This window comes from Sphaeramia orbicularis, chromosome 20 (assembly GCF_902148855.1).
Source record: "Sphaeramia orbicularis chromosome 20, fSphaOr1.1, whole genome shotgun sequence".
NCBI lineage: Eukaryota > Metazoa > Chordata > Actinopteri > Kurtiformes > Apogonidae > Sphaeramia > Sphaeramia orbicularis.
This window is the reverse complement of record NC_043976.1, coordinates 5,933,428-5,953,260: the sequence shown is the minus strand read 5'-3', so window position 1 is coordinate 5,953,260 and position 19,833 is coordinate 5,933,428. Positions and strand designations below refer to the sequence as shown.

Sequence of the window (19,833 nt, the reverse complement as noted above, 5' to 3'; positions counted from 1 at the left end):
GTTAGAGCATTTAATTATTCATTCATTCATTCATTTTCTGAACCCGCTTTATCCTCACTGGGGTCACGGGGGTCGCTTGGGGCCTATCCCAGCTACTTATGGGCAAAGGCGGGGTACACCCTGGACATTTCGCCAGTTCATCGCAGGGCTGACACATAAAGAATCTCTCTCACATTCACACCTATGGGCAATTTAGATTAACCAATTAACCTATCAGTGCATGTCTTTGGATGGTGGGAGGAAGCCAGAGTACCTGGAGAGAACCCACAAAGACACGGGGAGAACATGCAAACTCCACACAGAAAGGTCCTACCCCCATCAACTGGTGTTGGAATCAAACCCAGGACCTTCTTGCTGTGAGGCACGAGTGCTAACCACTGCACCACCGTGTCGCCAGCATTTAGTTAATTGGTTGTAATCGGGGTGTGAAGGCGATTTTAAGCAGTATATCACCAGGAAAACATCTCGCACCCTACCTTTAAGCATGGAAATTAAAAAAAAAAAACAGTGGATGTATTCAACTTAGTAACTTAACAGAAATATTCGAGTTAACCTTAATGTGATGCTGCATAACATGCTCAATGGAAAATTCATTTCTCTGTTCGTATGTATTAGATACAGTACAAAAATGTGTTATAAGCTGTTAGTATTGTGAAAAGACAGCAGGACAGTTAGAGAGGTATTTGTTTTTTATTTGATGGTTCAATCAGTCAATCAATCAATCAAATTTTATTTATATTATGCCAAATTACAACAAAAAATATTTCATAGCACTTTACATATAGAGCTGGTTGAAACCAGACTCTTAGGCCAATTTACAGAACCCAACAGAATCCTCCAGGAGCAAACACTTGATGACAGTGGCGAGGAAAAACTTCCTTTTGACAAGCAGAAACCTTGAGCAGACTTCGACTCCTGGAGGATGGTCATCTGCATTGACCAGTTGGGGAAGAGAGAGCGAGTGAGATATTGGGGGAGCTGAAATGGGGGAGACACAAGGATGCACAGCAAACTGAACTAGAACTGGTTAAAACTAAAGCAGCTGGTGCTGGTATAATTACCAATAGCTAGAACAAATGTCCATAACTGTTAATACTACTACTGCAAATACAAGTATTAACAGTGGATATACTGCTACTGTATCTGTTAGTACTTATAATAAAAACCTCTACCAGTTTTGTAACTATATAATAAACACTATCACAACTATATGGATGAATGATTAATGATGATGGAGGCAGAAGAGAAGCAGGACCACAGCAGCAGATCCAGATATGATCCATGGAAAACCTGTCAGGCGATAAAACACAGAGACTCTGGAAAAGAAGTCAAGTGTTCAGTGTTCAATCAATCAATTAATCAAACTTTATTTATATAGCGTCAAATCATAACAAAAGTTATCATATAACACTTCACATATAGAGCTGATCGAAACCAGACTCTCAAGCCAATTTACAGAACCCAACAGAATCCTCCAGGAGCAAATACTTGGTGACAGTGGTGAGGAAAAACTTCCTTTAACAGGCAGAAACTGAACAAGCAGACCCTGACTCCTGAAGGATGGTCATCTGCCTTGACCAGTTGGGGTTAAAGAGAGAGAGTGAGAGATCTAGGGGGGACACATGGACACCATGCGACTCTAATCCACTGAGTTTAAAGCTGTGGGAGACTTTCGTAACCAATTTTTCATCAAATCTGTAAAACCCCAGTCATAGCCTAAGTATCACAAATCCGTAAGTCTTTCTGTGATTACGCACCTGAATCTCTTCCCTCATGGTGAACGATTTTGAAGTGCCATCCACCATAAACAAACCATGTGTTTACAAACAGAGCCGGGAGGTAACTCGGGCATCTTTGGAATTTTGTCGCAATGTGCATTGTTGGAAACAAAGGTTTGTGCAGCTGCCTGGCAGCGCAACCATATGATATTATATTTGTAATATGATATTAAAAACATGACATGGAAACGGCTGAAATGCGGAAACAGCAGGAGGGAAGCGGAACTCCAGCCGTTTCCGCGTCATGATTGCTGCAGCTGCCAGGCGGAGTTCCGTTTACTCCGTTTCAGTCGTTTCCGTGTCGTGTTTGTTTCATCCATGTAATATCATATGGCTGCACTGCCGCTGCCAGGCGGTTGCGCGAACCTCCGTTTCCCACAATGCACGTCGCAACAAAATTCCAAAGATGCCCGAGTTCCCTCCCAGCTCTGTTTGTAAACACACGGTTTGTTTATGGTGGATGAAACTTCGAAATTGTTCACCGTGAGGTAAGACATTCAGGTGAGTAATCACAGAAAGACTTACGGATTCGTGATACTAAAGGCTATGATTGGGGTTTTACAGATTTGATGAAAAATTGGTGACAAACGTCTCCCGCACCTTTAAGCCTCTGGAAATTCACTTTGAAATAGTACAAATGTATATACACTGTTACCCATAAACTTGGAATAATTTTGTTTTCAGACACATTCCTCATTTTATTCATATTTATACACATAAGTCACCACCTTTGACACGGTGCAATGACTACATACTGAGTCTTAGCTCCACTTTATCTATCAAGAGTAAATCACATTTTCACAATAATCTCATGAAAAGAGGTAAAAAAAAATATTATATCCCAACTTTATGGAAAACAGAGCATGATATCTCAGTTGAGTGTTTTATTAACCATCCACAAATTGTGAAAATAAGCATTCATAACTGGTAGGCCTGTAACGGTACACGTACCGAACTGAACCGTTTTGGTACGCACCTGTTCGGTTCGGTACACAGCTGTACCGAAACGGCACAGTATGATGAGAAAAAGAAAAAAGAATGAAAGATGTTGTTCGATGCGGAACTTTAAATCCGCGCAAGTTTCACACGGACATATTGAGGGAACACACACTGAACCGAAATATGAAATAGCAGTTGATATAAGGTTAAAAAAAACAACAAATATGATGTGAACCTGGAAGGAAGGGACTGAAGACCCTCCACCATCATTACAGTCCAGTTTGGATCGGTTCAGGTCCCGGTGAAAGACAACAATGTGGAAAGAGGCGTTAATAAGACGGACGTTGTTTGGCCCCTATGAACTGCGGTAGTTCTAAAACACTTACACTAGCTCTGTCTGTTTGTCTGTCTGTCTGTCTGTCTGTCTGTCACGCACGCTATATAATAGAGGAATAAATACAACGTTGAAAGTATGTAAAGTTTCACTTTCGTTTCACGACAGCTTTCGTTACGTTAGTTATGGACCGCACCCCAGGTATATAACTGCGCGTCCCCCCTACCCCCCGGCTCCGACAAAAAAAAAAAAAAAATCCCCCGTGCACACAGGCACACACAAATACACACAGTGTCCTAAACAGTTTGTTCTCTGTCCTAAAATAAATAATTTGGTTCATTGTGTTGTCAGTGTTTCTCTTCAGTTTGTTTAAACAGAATACCAGTTTACCCTCTTGTTAAAATTGCACTTAATGTGGAATTTTTGTTTTATTTCTATGCAGAATGTGAACTGACAGAACTGTGATTAGAGTTTTCTTGTTTGTTCGAAACTACCTTTCAAGGGAAAAGTGCAATGCTAATGTTTTAAATACATTTAGTAATATTAATAATTTATTTCATTTTCTATTTGATTTGTAGCAGCAGAATTATATTATTCCTGTTTTTCTATATTCTATTATCTCCAAAAATTGGGGGAAAAATGTTTTAAAAAATTCATAAATGCATTAATAGACATTTTGAGGGGTTTTCTTTCTTCCCATACCGAACCGGAAAAAATGAACCGTGGCTTTGAAAACCGAAAACGTACCGAACCAAAAATTTTGTGTACCGTTACAGGCCTAATAACTGGCACAATACCTAGTCAACAAACAGCTCATTATTGGGTCTAACTGACACATAGCTAGCTAGTAACATGAGCTACCCCATTTCCAGAGCAAAAACATGTTAACAAAATGGTAGATGTAGTAAAATAATATGCTAATGAGTTAGTAACATATTACATCACATATTGCCGTACTGTCTGTAGCTGGCAAATTATATGATCAATCTCTGAGTGAATGAATGGATACCAAGGTAGCTATTTAGCAGGTAACTGTGGCTAGTTAATTTGGTTTTGACTGGGATCATGAACAACATAAATGTCAAGCTAACCCACACCCAAAATGTCATAAATTTCACAGTACCTTAACTGACAATATTTCAAATTTGAACAGAAACACAATACCTTAAATTCCATAGTTAATGTGTATTTAGGTTTCAAGGGGATTTATATGTCTACAGTCAGCATGTAGACTGTAGATAAGGTGGGGTTATTGTGGCCTTCTTACTTAGAGAACCATACAGAAAAAAAACAGAAACACCATGTGGCCGTTGTATGTAACATACATGTGTGTGAGAGTGATGAGGTCATCCAGGCCCAGCATGGGACACACATGAAACCAATCAGCCGCTGTTCAGAGCTGCTGTTAGATTCAGTGGATATGGGGAGCAGCAGGGATGGGTCGATGGTGGGGTGGGGGTGGTGGAAGGGGTGTTCTGGGGGTAGATGATGGTTTTCCCAGCTCCGCCGGGCCCAGCTCTTACTTTCTTGCTCGCGTGTCTCATTCACCACGGGCCGCAGTAAGGCCACGTACTGGGTCACCGACACACTGAGGATGACGATATGATGGGACACTGAGGAGGAGTGAGCGCTGTCAAGGGGATGGAGGCTGACTAACCACAAGCGTGCACTAAAATATGTGCCAGTGACAATGGAGTCTGCAGGTGGAAATCGCCTTGTGCAACTTGGCAGTGATTTCTGTTTCATACTGTATATTTTTTTATTGAGAACAGATGCTACAAGCAAGGAAATCTGACACGTGCTGTCATACAGTACACCTTAAAATTTTCCACCTTATGGCTACTTGCACCATCACCATTCTTCAACCTCCACCTTTAGCCAAGATGGAAGACTACAAAATTGACTGCTGAGTTGGGATCTTCACTTGAGCATTGAAATGCACCAATAAAGACCTGGTGGCCACTAGGTAGCATCTGAAAGGATTTTCATTCAATGCCAAACATTCCAGTGAAACAAAATAAGGATGGGATTACAATTTTTGCACTTTCAGTATTTTTATTTAGTTAGGATTTGGCTGACAAAGCTGAAGGTTGCTATGACATCACAAAAGTGTTTTTTGTGGTTTTTTACCAAAAATTTTGGCAACGACATAAGAATATTTTTATGTCCACAAGGCAAAGGCCAAATTCAGTGTGACATCATTATATTCTGCAAAAATATTTTTATACATATTTTTCAATACCATACTTCAAAACAAATAATCTTTAGTTCAGACTGCAAGTATTCCACTGGAACTATGCAATCAGTATAGTGAGACCTGAGGTGACATTGAACAACAAAAACATGTTTTACTAAATGTATTCCAAGTCTTATGTTCATACACAGCCTGGCCAAAAAAGTCACCATCTGGATTTAACAAGGCAAATAGTTCAGATCCTTCCATTGGATAAGTTTTTTTAACCCTTTAACTGACAGAGTGAGTAGTGAGTATTGGACTGTATTTCAATGGGGGAAAAGGTCACGTGGTCTGATGACTCCAGATTGACCCTGTTCCAGAGTGATGGTCACATCAAGGTCAGAAGAAAGATGAAGGAAGTGATTACCCATCATGCCTAGTACCTATAGTACAAGCCTTTGGGGGAAGTTTTATGATCTGAGGTTGGTTAAGTTGGTCAGGTCTAGGTTCAGTAATGTGTCCTGCTGAACCTCAGTGTACTGAATGACCAGGTCTTGGGACCAGGGATTTTTTGTTCCCTGATGAGACTAAAATATTCCAAGATGACAAATACCATGCTTAATCAGTATCAGATTGTGAAAGTCAGGAGCATAAGACATCATTTACCCATGGATTGGCCACCACATAGTCCAGACCTGAACCACACTGAGAATCTTTGGGATGTAAAGGAGAAGACTTAACAAAACAGTCTGACTCATCAATACAAGATGTTGGCCAAAAATTATTGCAATTGCAGTAGTGCTCTGGCTGAAAATAAATGCCATGACATAAACAACCACCCTGAATGTATCCTGTCAAAGGCAGTTGAAACAAGAAAAGCACTTGGAGAGTGCAGACCTCCACCAAGGCAGATCAGTGGGCCACCCCCGATCACCACCAAAATTTAATCATTTCTTCCTTGTGCCAGTATCAACATCTCCTGAAAATTTCATGAAAATCAGTCCATAACTTTTTGAGTTATCTTGCTAAAAAACAAACAAACACGCACACACACAAAGCAAAGTGATCACAATACCTCCTGGTGGAGGTAAATGAGTGTACACCCAAACTTAAGTGGTTTCTAGAGGCATACAACCATGTGGCTGTAATTGTACTTCTTATATGAAGGGATGTCAAGGTTATATTTCTATCCACAATTCACTCAGATGAAGACAAGAAAATGTGATAAATAGTAGTGTAACATGAGGAGGGGAAATGTCAAAAGGATATCATCTGATTGCTAAACAAATCTACCTACAGGTGTAAGTAACCTAATACTTACCCTGAACCTGCAGTGCTGTATACCATATGTGGCTCACGAGGTAGAGTGGGTCGTCCAATAACCGAAGGGTTGGCGGGTCGGATCTCACTCTGTCATAGTCATGTACTGTTGTGTCCTTGGGCAAGACACTTCACCCACCTTGCCTCCAGTGCTGCTACTCACACCGGTGTATGAATGCGTATAAATGTACAGTGGTGGTCGGAGGGGCCGTAGGCGCGAATTGGCAGCCATGCTTCCGTCAGCCTGCCCCAGGGCAGCTGTGTAATTTACCACCACCAGAGTGTGAATGTGTGAGTGAATGAATAATGGATCCACTGTACACGCTTTGAGTATGCATTCGTAGAAATGTGCTATATAAATCTAATCCATTGATTATCATTATTATTACCAAACTACCGAGATCAAGAAAATGTGGCAAATTCTCTACTTGCTACGTAAAATGATCTGTTTGCATGGAGCATTCTAACATGAGGCCAGTGATAAGGCCAAAGTGTAAAACACAGACACAGAGTAAAATCAACTTTGTAAAATCCTGGTAGAGGTACACAGTCAGTTTACATTACTCCCACAGTGAAATAGAGCTATGCTTCAGTCTGCTCCTCGTTTCCCACTAGGGGTCTGGAAAACAATGTGTTTTAGTTGTAAGAAACATGACTGCTAACAATCCACGGCTTTAGCTGTTATTATTCACTGTCCCTTTATTAGCCCCTTCTATTCTCCTAAGTAACACAAATGTACCTGCATAAAACTGTGCGACAGGGAGGCATATTTTAGCCAGGTAAAAAAAAACCTTGTTCTGTGATCATGTTCGTGTACAGTGACAGGACATAAGCCAGCACAGATTTGCTCTTAAAGCCACTGAAAAAGAAACTGTTGTCGAGTGAGTCGTCTCAGACATAGTGCATTGACCGCCAGCTGTATTTCTCTCAAACAGACAGGTCTGCTTTAATGATAAAGCTGAGAAACAGTTGTCTCATTTCAACAGAGTGGTCAGACTTTAGCTCCACTGTTTTGGCCAAAGAGGATTCAGAGTTGGTCTTTACGCAGCACAAACAAGCAAAAACAGGCTGATTGAACGTACAATGCAGGTTGTAATGATATAACAGCACAGATAGTGCATTAGCAGACAGCTTTTGACTCATCAGAGCTGTTTTAAATACAAAGACAGGTGTGTTTTACTGGAATCAATAAAATCAGATTTTCCACTGTGGACAAAGTGTGTGGTGGTGTGATATCTGAGGCCGACACGTTCTGTTTTATGCCACGTATTATGCCAAGTATTGAAAAGGTTTATAGTCCCATTGGGCTGATGAGTTTCCTTTCAAGACAGATGTTACACTCTGAAAAATTACAATATATATTAAAGAAAACAAAGAAATACATAAAAACAAGACATAAATACAATAAATCAATTAAAATGTATTAAGTGTAGACAAAACTCTGTGGCAAAACTAGGCTTTGAGTCGCCAGCCTCAGATTGTGCAATGAAAACTGCCATTTATCAGTGTTGGAACAAAGTAGTTAAACAGGCACAAGACGCTACATCATTTCATGTGGAAATTAAGCAATCTAATGGCATTGAGGATAAATGAGTCCCCGGTGTTTTTGCTCTCAGATTTGGCCCTCCAGAAGTGGCATCAGCTCAAATTGCCCTCTGAGGAGAGCGATCCAGCACCAATCATCAGATGCCAAACACTCACTCGAACTCGCCCAGCTTTCCATTCGCCTCCTTCAGCATTCTACCCCTGTTATTTCACCCTACATCTATCTTATAATTTTCATTCTGATTCTCTTTCCATCTCAGTGTCCCTTAAGCAGCTTCCTGCTGTGATTAATGTTCTTTTACCTGGAATGGCCTGACTTGAGACATATGCATAGAGACTTGCCGGTGGACATGGAAACATCACACACACGAAAGAAAAAAGCAAAAACAACAGCAGTTTATTTAGTTTCCAGGACAGGTCAGAGAGGTTGTCTTCCTGGCACTGGACACAGTGGTCATCTGTAAGTCCTGGTCCAGCTGAGCTCAAACAGAGCAGAAGGGGGGATTCGGTCCAGATGAGAGAATATAGCCCCACAGTGGATCAGTTTCCTCCACAGGCCAACAAACCTTCTGCACTCCCTGAGCTGCTTTCAGTCCTCTCATCCTTCAGGCTGATAAAACCATCACATCTTCCTCACAAAAGACAATAGAGCGTGAGATAACATAGATTTGTTTTTGTAGCTGCCTGTGCGGTTTTATACTGTACATGCATGACAGCCGAACAAAAAATAGCAGACAGGGCTTTTGCTAAGTGTCACAGTGAGTGAGTGTTTATATTTAGCTGCGCAACTAATCCATTATGAAGCGGAAAACCACCAGAAATATTCTGAAGTAAGACCTGGCTGGAGAGAAAGTCTCTAAAAACTGAGCCGTTTAGGACTTTTCAATTTTAATGAGAGAGTGTTTATGTGCGTACACAGTGCGTGCACGTAAACACACGCAACACAAATCCAGCGTGTGTGTGTGTGTGTGTTTGTGTGTGTGTGTGTGTGTGATTGAGTTTCTGCACATGAATGTGCATCTGTGTATGTATTTATAATTGTGTGTTTGGCAGAGAGGTCACTATAAAAACTGAATCTGTCCAGAAATCTAAAGTTGAGTGTTCCCAGTAAAAACATAAAGCTAAATCAGTGCAGCTACTTTAGCCCCACTGTTGGACTGAGGGGTAGAATGAGCCAGGACCCACACAGCTGAAGCCAGAGTGGACCACAGCGAAGCGATACCTGTGCTGCTTTCAGTATACTCTAAGAATACAGGAGCCTCAGATTGGTAATATTTACTCCTAGCCTGATAAAAATACAGCAGTTGGCTTTTCCTCCAACTTAGCACAGGGTTTTTCTCCTGGCACCGGACAGCTGATTTGCTTAGTGACTTGGAAGGCTCTTTGTCCACCTGGAGGACCCCTGGTCAACCCTCCATGTCAGTGTGCAAAGATTTTATGCATCTCATTTGTCCTGATAATGAACACATTTTACAATTGAGGTCACACTATCACTTGTTTCTTCAAGAAGTCTGAGAGGAATGAGATACAAGTTAGTGTAACCAATGGAGCTGCTGCTGTTGTTGCTGCACTTGACATAACCCTGTTAACCCAGACCCCCACTTTTCCACCATCATGCATACAGCTGATTTTGAACTGTTTGGAACATTTTGACCAAATTAGTTCAGAACACAGAGAGTTGGTTTTCCAATTAGAAGCAAAACATTGAAAGTTTTCCCTTGACCTGAGGTGTGACCCATTCTGGGCAAGTCATACTCTTCAGACAAGAATGAGGCCGCAAATAAAACAGCAACATTGGAGTAGTCTGAGAAAACAGAAGGAAAAAACGAATCTGCCAGCGAAATCCTATGTTTGGAGGCAATTTGCTCATCCAGAAAGTAGCAGGAGGCGGACTAAGCTGGAAGCTGAACTTGTCATAGAGTTGACCAATGCTGGTTTTACCTGAAGACAAGCTCGTATGAAAATAAATTAAAAAAAGCAAGGCTTCTTAGTAAATTTGTCAAAATTTAGAACTGGAGGACAGAATGATATCCATATTATGATCTGACACATCCTTGATTACGATGGTTCCCTTCAAAACTATTGGAAACTTGGGTTGGGCCACAAAATGGCGCCAATGTCCCAAAAATCCTGAACGGAAATGGTTCAAGAACCAGAGCTAATTTGGTGGAAACAACCACCACAGTACTGTGGCCATTTTTATATTTATGCCTCATACCCTGCTTAGATAAGAAATGCCTTGTTTATGAAAAACAAGAAATTTTTAGAGTTTTTCTTTGGCATTTTCCACTTTATTTGTTCATATGTTTTTTTCTCAATTACATGAAAACCCCCAAAAACCTGTGTAATCTAGTCTGTCTATCTCCATCCCTCTCAGGTCACTATCACTCAGGAGTACGAAAATGCTTACCCAATCACACTCATGTTGAAGAAAATTTCTGCATTTAAATGCAGCTCGAAGGTTCTTATTGTTTTGTATATGTGGAAGAATTTTGAAGTATTAACAGATGTACCCCAAGGGAGGTGAATGCCATGTGCAACAACTGCAATAGTCATCTTTCTTTGGGCTAGACTAGGCAAATCTTTCAATCTGTTGGCCCCAGCAGTCTTCATTGTGTGTCTTTTTGCTGCACCACTATCGTGTTGAAGAGTTGTTAGCATTGCACACATCATTTTTAAGAATGAAGTATAGATATACCAAGTAACAGCCAAAACGCAATGAAAGTCATTGGTGTTAAATCATAATGGAGCTGTATATTGCAAGATTACACTGTAACCTCTGTGGAGAGATGTTTTGCAGGCCTAAAAGTCAATCTGTGCCATGTTTTTTGTTTCCATTTTGGTGCCAGTTCCCATAAAGTATGGTAAGCTTTGCAGCAGGTTTGTTCCTGACACCAAAAAACATTGTCCACAAGCTGTCATTTCAAATTAGATCCAGACAGGCAATCATGTATGTTTTACATGTCTGTCTTTTGTAAAATGATGGTTATGTTTGTCCTCTGCTTATTTTGAGGAGGTTTTATTTTCTTTGTGAATTGGATAACCGTGCGTGTTCAGCAGAGGAAATGATGAAAATTCCTTGAGGTCAAGTTCTTGTATGGGCAAGTTTTAGTGCGTGGTCAGTGCCAGGGTTCAAGTGTGGGTACCATATCTCCGGGAGGTTATAACGGGCTCTGTTCAGGCCACTTTGTGTTTATTTGCGTGTTCAAGGCCATGTAATTTATGTTTACAGTATGTGAATTTATCTCCCCTTGTTTACTGTGGCTGATGTTTCTCTTTGTAGCAGATGCTCAACTTAAATTGAACAGTTCTGGCTTCACATGGTTTGTACATTTCATTCTGATCACTGTCTTTTTCTTTTTTTCCCCATCTATCCATCCTTCTCTTTTCTCTCTGTACTCATGTATACTGCAGGAGGATGACTTCCAGGAGATGGTGAGAACTGCCCAAATCATGGAGACTCAGTATGGACATCTGTTTGAGAAAGTCATTGTCAACGATGACCTCTCAACTGCCTTTAGTGAGTTGCGTTTGGCGCTGAAGAAGGTGGAGACGGAGAATCACTGGGTTCCAGTCAGCTGGACTCACTCCTGAGACCTGCACAACACATAAGAGGGAAAATAAGGCAAGGGCTTTGACAAAACTATGCAGGTTTTTATCTTTGTGTCTGCTGTGGCTGGTGTCGGGGGGGAATAAAACATGACATTGCCAGACTGCTGGGTCGCCGTACTTGAGCTGCACAGAGCTAAAAACTGGCTCTAAACTTTAGCCACGGTTTGGATATGGATGTTCAAGTCTGACCAGATCTAACACTACTCTGGGTCACGCTCAGGGCGTCTGTCCAGGGTACAGTCCTTGGACATTACATGTGGGTCTTAGTCTGGGTCATAACCAGGGCACGAGTTGGATTTCTTTAGTCCAAACCAGAATGTGGAACGAGCCTGGACCATCACAGCATCAGCAGTTCTGCCAGCACATCAACAACCCCGCCAACCAGGAATCCCAATTTTAGCGTGTTTATAACTGTAGACCATTAGAAACCAAAGGGATTGATATATTTCTTCATGGTGGACGATTTACATGCACATGTCTGTAAAAGAACACAACTTATGAGGGGAAAATGGGCAGAGAAGAAACTATATTTGCCTTGTGTCTTACTGTATTTCTGTGTTTCTAAAATGCTTCCATGACTGTTACTCCAACATCCAAACAAAACATTTGTCAGGTACACTTTCAAGAAAGGGCAATAAGTGTATTTTATTTAAGAGAAATTAATATATTTTCTAATATCTTCCAGTTATTTTTTCATACTTTTTATATACATACCTTGACATTTGAGCAACCTGATCCCAACTGTAGCCACCTCTCTGTCAGCCTTTTATGCTACAGGCGTCTCCTCTTGCAGTCGGGTGTTTTGATTTCATCTAGTTTTCCCCCTACAAAGCACATACAGAGCCATTTTATTTAGGTGTTACATATTCCATTTAGGAGCATTTTGAAAAGCCACCCTTCATATGAAGGTGCCCAGCATAACAGCTTTGCCATTTAAAGTCCCACAACTGGACACATTTGGCAGCGTGTAAGAAGAAAATGTTCACAATTGTGTTTTATTAGGGTGGAGTCTTTATTTTTACTCACATAAAAATTGCTTTAGTAAGGCTGCTAATAGAGGGTCCATCGCACACCTCCAGCTTCGAAATGCTAAGTAGCTGCTCCTGGCTTTACGAGAGTTATGAATTTATTGCTAACATGAGCCTCCAATTCCCAGTCATACTTAGTCATTTTCTTTTACTCAGTACTTAATATTTTATATCTCTATCATATAGATAATTAGCTTCCACATCTGGGTCATTAATTTTTTTTAAGCTTCTTATAATCTCGAGTATCATTATTATTATTTCAAAGTTTTGCTAATGCTTTGAGTTGGAATAAGATGAACAATATTGCTTGACATCTATAACTACATTTTATGAGGCTTCAGAGTCATGAATCAAAAAGCCTAGGTTAGCTTAGCATCTAGTTAGGACTGAAAGCAGAGAAAGAAAATAATTAGCCTGTCTGGAAATTAGCCGGGCGCTTTCCAAAGTATATAAATATTACTTGCACAGTTATGTGAGGGTACAAACTTGTGCTTTTTACATTTCTGTTTTCATATGGATTAAGCAACAGGGTGAAACATGTCATTTAATTAGTGTTTCAAATGTGGAAAAAGCTATGCTACCTGTTTCCTTCCAGCAAATGATCATTCTTTGCTAGGCTGATGTCTGTTGATGCTAGTTTGGTACTGAATATAAAGACATGAACATGGTATTGATCTTCTTATCGAACTCTTAAGAAAGTGAACTAATGAACATCAGAAAATTATTGTAATCACTTAATACTTCTTTAAAATTTGAAAAATCATCATATAAATTCTCAGAAACATGATGATTCTCCCATATGCTAGCTGTGTGACCAACACAGTGTATCTTGCCCAATGTCTTTTTCTGTATATTTATTTTTACTTTTTTATTAAACAACAATATCCATGTTTGATTGTCGTCAATTTTCAAAGAGGTGATAAGGACAACAGTATCATGTTAAAGTATCATGTTAAAGGGACTCTCACAACCCTCCTGATCTTAGATGTTTTTTTTTTGTTTTGTTTTAGTCTACTTTTGCGTTCCCTTTTTATAAATCTTCTAGTTCCCCACCTTGTAGCTCATCCCTCTGCTGTATTATTAATCAGAATCAGATTAGTACAGTCACCAGAAATATTTTTAATTCCTTGCTGTAATTGAAATGCTGTTTATGAGGCAAGTTGTATGAAATGACATATTCTTGATAACTGCAACATTTTATATTAAAACAAATCCCAACTAAACTGTTTAAAATGTGTTATTATTGATATAATAATTTCATTGCTGGGTGAAGAAAAGTGAGCTATGATGTGAGGTGGAACGCTATGAGACATAGATTCCAGTGTCCCTGGGATTTATGCCTTTGTGTGCCATTCACATCCATCTTTGTTCGGTTTGGAGGAAAGTCATTCAGAAACATCTGTCAGCTGCTCTACAGAGGATCACTGTGGAGCGCACAGTTAAGTAAACAGCACTTACAACTTTCATCTTGGAAATGACTACACATGAAAATGGTTCTTGTCAAACTCTCTGTATTAGCTTTCATAAAAATTCTGGACCAATCCCAATATTTAACATAATGTGCGTGCACTTGAAAACCCTCGGCCTGACTTATCAGGCACATTACTGCCCCCAGTGGCCTGACTTATCAGTGCATGACAAAGTTTTTGGACAGACGGATGGATGGACGGCCAACTGATGACAATACCACACAGCCAGTGTGGCTGAGCATAAAAATGACAACTTGGCAGATAGCCAAGCCCCATTTTTTGCCAGGAAAATCTTTATTTATATATATGAAAATAGGTAACTTAATAGGTCAAGGGAAAGTGAACATGTATGATAAAAATCAAAGTTATTCTTAGGATATACTGCATGGGCTTATTTTTTTAGCTTAGAATCTCTATTTTTTAAAACTGTTTTTCAATTTTCAATTGATTCAATAGAAAAAAAAGTTATAACCGATAGAACTCAGTAACTTAAATTTATTGACACCGCTTGGCACTGACTTTTTACCACATTTTCACATACTATTACTTTGTCAAAAAATTCAAACATGTTTTTATGTATTTGTTGACTTTTATTCATTCTATTATTACTGTCTTAAATAAAGTTTTCACGACACTGTTTGTAGAAAGATTATATATTTGATTATATTTGAACCTACGTTTAGACACCCTTAACCACTTTTTTACAAGACTTGAAAGAAAATGTGTATATTTGATTGTCCATTTCTGTAGCTCCCATAAACCAGTAGTGGAGCCACAACACAAAAAGCATTTCATATACCCTACATTACTTATAAGCATTTGCATTTTTTGTTGTAAGTTTGCATTAAATTGCATATTAATTACATACTAATCATTATAAACCAATTTTTTTTTTTTTTTTTTTGCAGTACTTAGTGTGAGCAAGCTGGCAGGCTGTAAGATATGTGTTGGCCATTTTAAGTCATGCTCCAGAGATTCAAAGACTTTTAGCCAGAATTGGTACAATATTGTACATGGGATAATTAAGTGTGATAATTAAGTTCAGATCATGCATTGGTGAAATGCAGAGTATTGGCATTCTTTGAAAGACAATCTACAATATAGCAACTTACCATTGTTTTTTAAATAGTTATACATTTCAGTGTTTCTAGACCTATATATATAGTTTGGTGTGCAGACTCAAATGCTGCTTGAATAGACAGCTGTCTCTTTATTAATAGTTGACTTTAGGCTAGTTCAGATTTAATTCCCTTTACTATATAAATTCTAATTAGAAATAGCAAGTGAACAATAGACCTCCCCCATTCCTCCAATACAAGGGATAGGAGAGCTTTGCAAGATTGCACCCAAAAACCACCCACAGAATAAACGTTGCATCCAAAAAAGAATCAAAACAAACAGATGGCAAAATAGGTCAACTATTACTTCTACTGACAGTTCAGTAGGTTACACGTTAGAAAGTGGAAGATCGTGGTTCACATCCTTGCCAAAGGAGCATTTTTTTCTGCAGATTTTCAAATGGGGGGGGGGGGGGGGGGCACAGATAGGTAAATACGCCATTGGATATACATACTTATACATTGTGATGAATAATAGTGACTAATACCCCCCATTTGTGCCTGAGTGCCCCCTTTCAGCTTTCTTGTTCAAAACCCCTGGGGGTGTACCGCCCCCGTTGAGAAACCCTAATTTAAATTAATGTAAGCTGAAAATTAAAACTGTTCTGGTAAAAATGTTTATGTTTTACAGTGCCCTGTAGGCTCCTAAGTTCAATCAATCAATCAATCAATCTTTATTTATATAGCACTTTTCATACATTCAGGATGTAGCACAAAGTGCTTTACATATAAGTTTAAAATCAGTACCACCACCCACCCGCACACACCCACCCACCCACTCACATACACACGCACACATATGCACAGCCACAAGCACACACACACTTAAAAAGACTAACTAAGCACGAGAGGACCAGAAAGTAAAAGTAAAAGAGGAGGAGCTGTCTCAGGGAGTCATCTGCACCAGGAGGCAGCCGCCGACCCCAGCAACCAGGTGCCAGCGACACAGCACCACATCCCAACCAGTGGGAAAGGGCCACCAGAAAGGAGCAGACCCCAGTGAAAGAAGGCGCCACATATTTATATATATGTAAGACATATATATAAATATAATATAAATATTAAACATTAAAATGACAAAACAGAAGCATTGGTTGAAAGAATCTTAAGACATATAAAATTATAACGATAAAACCTTAGTGGATAAAAAGGGCATTAGTTAAAAGCCAAATTAAAGAGGTGGGTCTTGAGTCTGGTTTGAAAAATTTCTACATTCTCTGTGGCCCTGAGGTTCCCTGGCAGGCTGTTCCATAGGCGAGGAGCATAATGCTGAAAAGCTGCCTCGCCGTGAGTTTTTGTGTTAGCTTTTGGAACAAGTAAAAGGCCAGTGCCAGAGGACCTCAGGGTCCGCGAGGGTTCATATGGTAAAAGCATGTCTAAAAGATAAGAAGGAGCAGGACCATTAAAACATTTAAAAACTATTAAAAGGACCTTAAAATCAATCCTGAAACACACAGGGAGCCAATGCAGTGATTTTAAAACCGGTGTAATGTGAGCCCACCTTCTGGTCTTCGTCAGCACTCGAGTGGCTGAATTCTGAAGAAGTTGGAGTTGTGAAATTCTATCTTTGGGAAGACCAGAAAGCAGGGCATTACAGTAGTCAATTCTACTGGAAATAAAAGCATTCATCAGCATCTCTGTGTTGGCTTGAGAGAGAACTGGATGGACTCTGGCTATGTTCTTAAGATGACAAAATCTTGTTTTTACAATGGATCTAATATGTGGGATGAAAGTGACCTCAGAGTCAAAGATAACGCCCAGGTTTTTTACTTGTTCAGATAGGTTAAAAGAATACGCTTGTAGTTTTGGTAAGTATTTCTCTCTCGTAGCCTCAGGACCGATAACTAAAACTTCAGTTTTGCCCTGGTTGAGCTGCAAGAAGTTTTCTGCCATCCAGGTTTTAATAGCTAAAATACAGTTAAAGAGGGCATCAATTCAAGTTAACCATAAAGAAAAATAAATAAATAAATAAATGACCTAACCAAAATAAATAACCTAAGTGGAATTGTGACATTACAGTTTTTCTGAATCACTAAAATACAAAACCGCATTCTCTGACTCAACTAGTCAGCTGCACAAACTCATTTATCAATTCAAACACTCTTTTGACACACCCTTAAACTGATTCTTGTACTTAGACACAATTTTCTCACCTGTAGCACTTTTTTTCCACAATTTAACACACATTCTCATTCTCTAAAATACATTTCTCACTGTTATACACATGAGCTGCAAACAGTGAACACAGGAGGCAAATGCTAGACACAAATACAGCACAGTTGTCAATAAGTAAATACAGCCACTCAAAACTGAACACACTATTTTCAAACCAACTGCACATGATATAAGCCAGTTCAAAGTGCACCAGACACCAACAATGGATGGAAACAATCTAAGAGGCAGAGGATTCTATTTATGTTGTGGTTTGGGACATTTTCCAGAAATGGGAGTGGTTCAGTATCAACCAGAGTTTCATAAATGATTGGCATCCACACAAAAATATATATATATATGTGTGTATATATATATATATATATATATATATATATATATATATATATATATGTATATAGTACTCACTTTGGAAGTCGCTTTGGAAAAAAGCGTCTGCCAAATGCATAAACATAAACATAAACATATATATTGGGGACGCACCAGTACCGCTTTTTTCCAGACTGAGTAAAAGTACGAGTATTTACATTTGAGTATTTGCCGAGAGCAAGTACCAATACGAGTACTTAATAATCCCATTCCAGTTCTTAGTTCCTTTTGTAAACGTGCTTTATTGTAGTTGTCATTAGTCTGACTGGAACAAAGTGCTGCTACTGACATCTACAGTTTTTTTCAATTGCTTACATACGAAACCGTTGTGTAGCACACAATTTCTAAAACCTTTCACTCAGACTTCACAACTCCACATCAAATCAGCAAAACCATAAGCTAATTCTCAGTCTTGACAGTTTTCAATTTAGCTTTTAAATTTTTGCATATCAATACACACAATTCTCTACCTAACACACAAAAATCTATCAGGAAGTAACTTGATTTCCGATTTCAAACACAACCAATCAAAATGCCACACTTATTCATCAGAGCCTCAGACTCTGCCCTCACATGTGCAAGCAATAATTGCTTTACTGAACACCAACCAAACACTGCCTGACACTGGCCTATAAATACACCAAAGGTCAAGTTACCTGTCTTGAACAATGGATAACAACAATGCAGAGAGAGACAGGGGAGTCAGAAGAGGATGCAGAGGACGGCAAGGGGTTCGAGTTCATGGAGGACACTTTGGAAGAGGAGCAGGAAAAGGAAGAGGACGCTTTGGAAGGGGAGCAGGAAGAGGACGACTTGGAGGAGTAAGGGAAAGAGAGGAACCAAGAAGAGTAGTCTGATGAGATTAGGGCTACTCTGATGATCATGTCATCAATCATGGGTTGACTATGAGAGAGGCTGGACTCAGAGTCCGACCTAACTTGAGTCGATTTACAGTGGTAGCCATAATTCGACCCTTTTGAAATGAGAACAGGTATGCAACAATCAACAGTAATATACATGTACAGTAATAGCCATTTCTGCATGTATTCTATTGTAGCTCAAAACATCCATTGTACGTACTGCACTACACTGTATGTTTTCCAGAGTGGAAAGACGACAGTATCATGGAGGATGAAGTCGTATATTCTCACAAGAGCAGGAGACCACAATTGTGAATATGGTTTTGGCAAATAACGGCATTAGAATCTGTGAGATTCAAAATCATACTTTGCAAGATTAAACCATATTCAACAATACTGATGCTGTAAGTCTTTCAACAATACATCATATCCTCCAGAGGAATCAGATCCAAATGAAGCAGCTGTACAAGGTCCCATTTGAAAGGAACTGTGACAGAGTAAAGAACCTGTGCCATGAGTATGTGGAGGTATATACATAGCACTTCCAGTACATCTGACTTTCATCTGCTGAGACAGACTATTGTATTGTGCATATCCTGATCTATTCCTTTGTCTGTGTAATACAGAGAATATTGGAGATGGATGCCCACCCCATTCTGCATGAATACATCAATGTGGATGAGGTGGGATTCAACCTCACCAAGTCAAGACGGAGAGGGAGAAATATCATTGGACAGAAGGCAATCATCAATGTCCCAGGCCAATGTGGAGGAAATGTTACCATGCCATAACTAATAATGGTGTTCTACACCACCTTGCAACACTTGGCCCCTATAACACTGGACCTATCCTGACATTTCTGGATATTCTTCAGGGAATTCTTGGTCCAAATGAAGACAATCCAGACCAGACAAGATACATGGTTAATATGGGATAATGTAAGCTTTCATTGCTCTCAGTTGGTCCAAAATTGGTTTGTCAACCATCCATTTTTTTCTGTTGTAAACTTGCCTCCATATTCACCTTTCCTAAACCCAATTGAGGAATTCTTTTCAACATGTTGCTGGAAAGCGTATGATCACCGTCCCTATGCCCACCTGCCATTTCTCCAGG

At 39.6% G+C, this 19,833-nt stretch overlaps 1 protein-coding gene across 5 annotated transcripts in view; it reads left to right on the top strand.

The window, feature by feature from the left end:
- The window catches only part of LOC115410999 (MAGUK p55 subfamily member 7), a 120,306-nt gene extending 106,351 nt beyond the window's left edge, over positions 1-13,955 (top strand). For all 5 annotated transcript variants that reach the window (XM_030122892.1, XM_030122891.1, XM_030122890.1 and 2 more), the window contains one exon: positions 11,507-13,955. In XM_030122892.1, the coding sequence (XP_029978752.1) occupies positions 11,507-11,686 (180 nt within the window). In that variant the 3' untranslated portion in view covers positions 11,687-13,955. The remainder of the gene's footprint in view (positions 1-11,506) is intronic.
- The last annotated feature ends 5,878 nt before the right edge of the window (positions 13,956-19,833 follow it).